The 8059-nt window shown below is 47.2% G+C and overlaps 1 protein-coding gene across 1 annotated transcript; it reads left to right on the top strand.

Moving 5' to 3' along the window:
• Positions 1-464: 464 nt before the first annotated feature.
• On the top strand, positions 465-6542 carry LOC142823898 (protein maestro-like). The gene is made up of 6 exons (XM_075915648.1): positions 465-608; positions 1619-1801; positions 2686-2841; positions 3874-4008; positions 5391-5493; positions 6469-6542. Exons 1-6 carry the CDS (start codon positions 465-467, stop codon positions 6540-6542), a joined length of 795 nt encoding a protein of 264 aa, XP_075771763.1.
• The last annotated feature ends 1517 nt before the right edge of the window (positions 6543-8059 follow it).

The raw sequence follows: 8059 nt of genomic DNA, 5'->3' as shown, positions 1-8059 counted from the left end.
GCTATTTCTAGGTTGGAACCAAGAGTAGTGGGCAGGCCCAGGTTCCCCAGTGGCATAAACCCGATGAAGGGGACAAGGCTTATGGAGAGGTTGAACAAAGAACAGAATATAAAGGGTCCAGAGTTGGGGCTGAAGACCCTAGTGAGGGCAACAGGACCTAAAAGGCATTTGTTTGGACTTTGGGACTTGGCCAGAGGGCTGAGCCATGGAAGACTCACTAAGATCGACTGGCAGGATGCACCTGGGCGAGAAAAGGACTGTGGTATCAAATGCAGTCACTGAGAGGCTTTCAAGGGATGAGCAATCACCCATTATAGTGCCTAAAAGGAAAAATCCATGTTTTTAACACAGTACTCATTCATATAGAATAATAAATTACAGTGTATTACGTGTCTCCTCAAATTATATTCGCTATCTTAATGAACATATTAGAGCTAATGGACATGTTGATTTTATTTCAGCTAATGACTGATCCCATACTCAGGGAGAAGAAGATCCTTAAGTCTGCCTTACATAGCTTAGAAGAAAGGTCACGTGACAATAACAGCATTGTCCGTCAAATGGCTGTAAGAGGCCTAGGCAATTTAGTCTATGGGGCACCTGAGAAGGTAAGATAGAATACTGAATACAATGCAGCATAACTAGAGAAACTAAAGGAAACAATTGCTCAGGATTTACAGAGGCCATGCACAATGCACTAGGCCAACGTCTGCTCTCTCATACCCCTGTAACCTCTTTGCAGTCAACACACAGCAGGTTTGTTCCCTTGGTAAGCTAGGCATAAGGAAACAATATGGACTTAATATGATCATATGTAAATGTATACTCCTAGGAATGAAGAGTGTAGGCTTTATTTCCAAGATGAGAGATTCTATTCCAGGAAACAGAGACACTAAAAAACTCAAATCATGATAGATAATCAGCTGAACGTAAGCACCCAGTACAAAGCTGTGACCAAAAGAGCTGAGGTGATCCTCGGAGGCATAGACAGAGGGATTCTGAATAAGAATAAAGAAGTTATTTTACCTCTGCTTATGGCACTGGTGTGAGAACTGCTAGAATACTATGTCAGAATCATGCCTGCAATTCAAGAAGGATGCTGATAAATTGGAGAAGAGTCACAAGAATTTTCAAAGGGCTAGAAAATGTGCCTTTAGATTCAATGGGGGGGGGGAGGGGGAATGAAGCTAAACTAATTCAGACTGCTAGTAAGGCATACATTTTAATGGTAATTTTAATCATTGGAACCATTTACCAAGGGTTGTGGTGGGGTCTCTATCAGTAGCAACTTTAAAAACAAGATGGGCTGTTTTTCTAAAAGAGGTGCTCTAGTCAAACAGACATTATTTTGGGGAGGTTCTGTGTTGTGAAGGAGGTCAGACTGAATGATCACAATGGTCCCTTTTGGCCTTCAAATCTAAGTAATTAGAAATCTAATAGGATTACATAGGTGTAATATGGCACAGAGTTTGGCTTATTGTAGCTAGTACCTGATGTAAAATATAGCTATAGGTCACTAGGGGGGCAGATGAAATTCCCACTGCTTCATAATTGCTAAAAAAACATATTAAAAATGTGGTTAGTGGAAAGTGTTTTTTAATGTCATACGTCTGAACAGGTGAAAAAGTACAAGAAGTTTCTTCTGGAGGCACTGATCAGGACTTTAGAAGACACTTTCAGTTCTGAAGTCATTGTCGAAAGCCTGAAGGCACTGGCCAAAGTCCTAAAGGAGCTGAAAGGGAAGGACATAGGTTCATCCTTCAGAGACCTCACCACACAGATCCGGAAGTACTTCGATAATGTACGTGAACAGAAGCCTTCAACCCCAGTTCAGCTGACATTGATGAGGCTCCATTTACAATGCATGATGTGTCCTCACTGGGCATTGTTCATGTCAGAATGAAGTGATTTTAGGCCTTAGGGAAGAGATGTGTTTTATGGAGGAGCAGAGAATTAAGAAAATGAGGATGCCATCCCTGCTCCTTCAGTCTCACCCTTCTGTTCATCTTTATTTCCAATGAGAATGGCAAAGGAAGTATGAATACTAGATTAGGTAGCTGCATAACAAGGAAAATGGGCAGACAGGGTGTAATAGACTGTTTTGGGCCTGCTCCATACGATTTTTATGTCAGATGGTTGAAATTATTCCATTTTGCAGAGAAGTTTGAGATTTCAAATTTTGGTTTTGTTCCTATTTGGGGGACACTCCCCCCAGCCCAAATTTCAAAACTCTTTGTGAAACAGTCATACTATTCTCAACCCAGCTCTACTGGGAGCCTTGCCTGAGGGCAGTCTACTGGCAGACTATGCTGGAGACAGGGAACCTGGAAACACTGGGAATTAGAGGTGCCAGGGTGCACATTTCCTGGCTCCTTGTCAGCCTGCCAGACAGGCTGTTCTGAAGGTGAGGGCCAGGAAGCCCAAGATCCCAGTTAGCCTGCTAGATGGGTCACCAAGAAGCTGACCAAGTACCCCTACTTGGCTTCTGGAAGAATTTTGTCAAAATTGAACTGTCTTCAAAGTATTTTGATGAATCAACACATTTGGCCCAAACTTGATTAATTCCAGTTCTTCTAAACTTCTGTAGTTGGAATCACTCTACCCTAATGTAGAAGAGACAGCTGTGCTAGATACATGATGTGGTTATTTCTTCGTTACCAACCTGTGTGGCTTTCTTGGCTATAGGAGGACAACACTCTTCGTGCATTGGCCTTTGTCCTGTTTGGTATCCTGGCCGGCTCTGCAAAGAGAAAATGGAAGGACTATTTTGCCAAGCAGGTTAGACAGAGCTGGGTCACGCTTCTGCTGCACCTGCAAGATCCAAGCCCTGAGGTTTCAATGGTAAGAATGACAGTGACTTAATTACTAAGCAAAAAGAATCTTCCTCCTGATGCCAGGGGAGCTCTGCTATTCCTTCCCGCAGTGGAGACCTAAATTCTTCCCTCAGTTCATTGCCCTCCTTTTGAGTCAATCCCAGACAGGCTGGTCCTTAGCAGCCAGGGTTGTCTCACTGGAGTTCAGGATAGGTCATGGGTCTGATCCCAAGAGTTCATTCCTGCCTATCTCTGCACCCCACGTTCCTGCCTCCCCACAACAGAGGAAAGACCACAGCTATGCCTAGTGAAGCAGCTTTCATAGCTACTTCTGTTCTGAAAAAACATTGCTGCTATCTCCAGTTTTCAGTATTATAAAATCATAGAACCATAGGTTTGGAGGAGACCTCAGGAGGTCACTGAGTCCAACCTCCTGCCCAAAACAGGACCAGCCTCAACTAAACAATCCCAGCCAGGGCTTTGTCAAGCTAGGACTTGAAAACTCTAGATTTAGAGGTTCCGTTGCCTCCCTAGGTAACCCATTCCAGTGCTTCACCACCTTCCTAGTAAAATAGTTTTTCCGAATATCCAACCTAGACCTCCCCCACTGTAACTTGAGACCATTGCTCCTCATTCAGTCATCTAGTACCACTGAGAACAGCCTCTCTCCATCCTCTTTGAAATCCCCCTTCAGGTAGTTAAAGCCTTCTATCAAAGCTCCCCTCACTCTTCTCTTCTGAAGACTAAATAATCCCAAATCCCTCAGCCTCTCCTTGTAAATCATGTGTTCCAGCCTCCTAATCATTTTTCTTGCCCTCCATTGGACTTTCTCCAATGTATCAACATTTTTTAAGTAATGGGGTGCCCAGAATTGGATGCAATACTCCAGAAGTAGAATCCCTTTCCCCCTATTAAAGTCATGCTGGCATATTTTCTGTCTATTACTTCAGGGGAATCCCTTTTATTCTTGGGGTAGATGAGCAGTCAAGGACATGAGTTCCATTTGAATGAGCACAATACGTGTTATGGAACAATTCAATGGTGCAACCCTCTTTTTCAGGAGTGCAGAGCTACATTTCATCTCTGTGCCCCATTTTTGGGACTGAAGAGGCTCCAAACTATACTTAATGAGCATCTTAGTTGGAGAACCGAGCTGAACCCTGAGGAGCTCCAGATGGATATCTGCAGATACCTTGTGAGTGACCTACAGAATTATAGGAGATTATTGACAGCATAGGCTTGTGGTGTAGAAGCAGGGGGAATGTGTGATGGGCAATGTAAGTATCTATGGGTATGTCTACGCTACAAAGTTAGTTTGAACTAACGGACGTTAGTTCGAACTAACTTTCATAGGCGCTACACTAGCGCTCCGTTAGTTTGAATTTAATTCGAACTAACGGAGCGCTTAGTTTGAACTAGGTAATCCTCATTCCACGAGGATTAAGACTAGTTCAAATTTACTAGTTCGAATTAAGGGCTGTGTAGCCCCTTAATGCGAACTAGTGGGAGGCTAGCCCTCCCCAGGTTTCCCTGGTGGCCACTCCGGCCAACACCAGGGAAACTCTATGCCCCCCTCCCGGCCCCGGACCCCTTAAAGGGGCACGGGCTGGCTACGGTGCCCGTGCCAGGTGCAAGCCTGCCAGCACCCAGCCAGCAGACCCTGCACCTGGTGCGGATCGAGCCACCCACCCGATGCCCCCCAGCCCTCCCCCTCTTCCCGGGACCAGGCTGGCGGGTCCTGGGAGCTTGCCCGGGACCGCAAAAGGCGGGCTCCCTCCTAGGCTAGTGCGGAGATCGTGGACCTCGTCCACGATCTCCGCACTAGGCACAGGAAGGTGGCCGGCTAGGGCAGGAGAGCTGCCAGCCTGGCCACCCAGGAGCAGGAGTGCAGCCCCCCAATTGCCCCATCTCCCCAGATGGCAGGCTGCGGCAAGTGCAGCCGGTCTGATGGCCAAGTGCTGTGATGTGCCCAGTGTGGGTACTCCGGGCACTCCAAGCCAAGACTGCTTTGCAAGCAGGGCACCCCTGAGAACTGTCTGTCCGGGGTGGGGGTTGGGACCCTTTAAGCACAGCCCTCGGCTAGCCTGAGACAGCATCTCCACGCTCTAAGTCCTCCTCTGATGTCCTGCCGGCACTGCTTCCGGCCATCCTTAAGCCCGGTTCAGGGTCCACTTAATGTGGACATGCTAGTTCGAATTAGTAAAACGCTAATTCGAACTAGTTTTTTAGTCTAGATCCGTTAGTTTTAATTAGCTTAGTTCGAATTAAGTAATTCGAACTAAGTTAGTTCGAATTAACGTTGTAGTGTAGACGTACCCTATTAGAGTGGGATACAGGACTGAGGGTGAGAGGAATGTAAATCTGCCATAGATTCCCACTTTCCCCACTTCTACACAGCCTCCTGTCCTTTCTTTTATTTACTTGTTTAAATTAAAAAAAAAGTCTGAGTGAGTCCAATAACTGACAGCAGTGGCAAGAGGAACACAGACTGTTTACTTGTGGTTTGTAAAGGCATGTGTTGGCAGTCAAAGGGCATTTCTAGCCAGAGAGAGCTCATGTGTCCCTGATTTTCTCTAGGCCAAAGAGAAGGCTGAGCTACTGGAGAACTTTTACAAAACTACCATCACATACTTCTGCAGCAGCTGGGAAGAGATCCGGGCAGTTGCAGCCAAGTTAGCTGGTGAGAGAAAGTGTGCCGTGTCCCTTTTGGTATTCCCTTTGAGGTAGACAGAAAAAGTCCCTGTGTGCAGCACTGAGCTACTATTAATCTCTCCGTGCTGTGACTTCTCATGCATAAATGGAGATGTTAATGTTCTCCTACTTCTCCAGTGTGGTGTTAGGAGGAATTTGTAATTTGCAATAGAATGCTTTGAGATGGCGCAGTCATTTAGTAGCAGAGGCTGGCACACTGTCACGTAGGGTATGTTTATTCTCCGATCAAACTAGTGTGCTAAAAATAGAGTAGCTGTGGCAGGAGTAGCAGGAGGGGTTAACTATTCCAAGGATGATCCCATCCAAACCCAAAAGTCTGTTCTCTCAAGGTGGCTAGCTCCTCCGACTGCTTCTGTCATCTGACCTGCACTCTATTTTTAGTAGTCAGAGTTAGTGTGGACTCAAACTATAGACCTAAGCTCAGTGTTGTTCACTGTTCCTTACTGGTGCTTCATCACTGGGAGGTAGGCAGGCCACCGCCACACAGTGCCTGCTGTTGCAGGTTCCTGATTGCCTTGCCCAGGAAGCACTAGATTCCTCCCCTTTGGCCCTGTGCCATCCGTTCCTTAGCACACCCATGCAAGCCAGGCAAGCATTGTGGCCTAATTAATTTATCCATGTGAGATCCTTGCTTAGTACGCACTTATTCCTGGCCCCAGCCCCTTTGTTCACACCACTAGATTAATACACTATCCTAGTATATCTCCAATAACTGACAGCAGTGGCAAGAGGAACATAGATTGTTTAAACCAAATGAGGTTTTATGTAAACATTCTTAATTTTTTTCTCTTATTCTCTTCAGTGTGGACGCTAAACTTTTCTAGTATTTTCTTGCCTACAGCTCACCTTAGACCCACAATAGAAGCCAAAGGGCCAATGTTATCACCTTGCACTTAACAAGAGAAGGTTTTTTATTGATGTTTATTTTACACTGCTTATTTAGGCATCATCCTGGAACATACGGACACCAAAAATATGAAATGGCTGGACATGGAACATCTGTTGACCTGTAAGTAACAAATACAGGTGAAATCCCATTCATTAGTGAGTTATAAAGAAATTTAGCTGACAAGCAAGCAGTAACTGATACCACAGGTGTGAAGTGCATCAGCCACACATCAAAGGACAGATTCAGCTTTAGTCTGCTCTGAAAGAGGTACGTCTACACTACAGCGTTAATTCAAGTTAACTTAATTTGAAATTGTTAATTTGAATTAAGCTAATTCGAATTATGCATCTATACACAAAACCTATTTCAAAATAGCATTTTGTTATTTTGAAATAGCGCGTCCACACTGAGTGGACCCTGAACCGAAGTTCAGGCTGGCCGGAACCAGTGCTGGCAGGGCATCAGGTTAGGACATAGTGTGTGGGGCTGCTGCCTCAGGCTAACTGAGCTCCGTGCTTCACGGGACCCTACCCCCACCCCGAACAGACAGTTCTCAGGGTTCCCCGCTCGCTTGTCTACCCCGAGGAGGGACAACAAAGCAGTCCTGTCTTGGAGTGCCCTGAGTGCCTGCACTCGGGACACCACAGCACTCGGCCACATGGAGCCAGAGCTGCCCCTGGGCACACCGGTGCGTCTCGTAGGGTTGTTGCCATCAGCCCAGCTGCACTTGCTGCAGGCTACCGTCCGGGGAGTCCATCGGGGGGCTGTCAGGATCCAGGAGGCCCTGCAGGAGAGTGTCCACCCCAAGGAGCCCTCAGAGCCACCCCGGTCCTCCCCACCGGGGGCTCGTGCCCCATTCCTCCCTCACGTCCATCTACTTACTCCTCCCTAGCCTCCCTTCCTGATGTCAAATAAAAGACATGTATGTTCAAAAATAGAAACTGGGTTTATTGAACAACAGGGTGAACCTCTGGGGAGACTGGGAAAAGGAGGTGGGAGAGAGGAATAGAGTGGGTGGGAGAGGGGAGGGTGAAACCTGGGAGGAGGAAGTTGGAAGGGAGAAGCAAAGGGAAGAAAGGAGAAGGGAAGATCAGGGCCCAAGGTTGGGGGTCTCACCGCACCAACTTGATTGTCATGCAAACCTGCTCCTGGGTTCGCATGTGGCCTTTGGTGGCCAGGCTGGCAGCTATCCTGCCATTGACGGCCGTGTTCCTCTGTCTAGTGCGGAGATCATGGATGCTGGGGCATCCCTCCCAAACCTGAATAAGGTCCATGATCTCCACCCTGGACCAGGAAGGCACCCGCCTTCTCCAGCCCCTGTCAGGCTCCTGGGTGCTGGCAGACTGCTCCTGAGGAGCAGTGGAGGGTTGGCTGCCAGTGCCTTGCTGGCTCACGTTTTGTGGCTACTGGCTCAGGGGCCCCGGTGGCCACTGCTGGCTCTTGGCTGGTAGGCTTGGATCTGGCACGGGCCAGGGTCTATCCCTTTAATGGCTCTGGGGCCAGAGGGAGAGGAGAGCAAGTTTTCCTGGTTGTGCCCAGAGTGGCCACCAGGGCTCCCTGGGAAGGGCTGGAGGCCCCCTATTTTGAATTAATTGTCTACACAGCACTTAATTTGAAATAGCTATTTCAAATTTGGTGTTACTCC

The sequence above is a fragment of the Pelodiscus sinensis genome, unplaced genomic scaffold (genome assembly GCF_049634645.1).
Source record: "Pelodiscus sinensis isolate JC-2024 unplaced genomic scaffold, ASM4963464v1 ctg227, whole genome shotgun sequence".
NCBI classification, from domain to species: Eukaryota; Metazoa; Chordata; order Testudines; family Trionychidae; genus Pelodiscus; species Pelodiscus sinensis.
Note: the sequence above shows the minus strand (reverse complement) of the source record. Positions and strands in the feature narration are given on the sequence as shown.

What these genes read in the sequence shown, in the direction of transcription:
- LOC142823898 (XM_075915648.1), top strand. Translation starts at nt 465, where the DNA reads ATGACTGATCCCATACTCAGGGAGAAGAAGATCCTTAAGTCTGCCTTA. An exon ending in TCTATGGGGCACCTGAGAAG is followed by an intron (nt 609 to 1,618) that starts GTAAGATAGAAT and finishes ACGTCTGAACAG; the next exon opens with GTGAAAAAGTACAAGAAGTT. An exon ending in TCCGGAAGTACTTCGATAAT is followed by an intron (nt 1,802 to 2,685) that starts GTACGTGAACAG and finishes TCTTGGCTATAG; the next exon opens with GAGGACAACACTCTTCGTGC.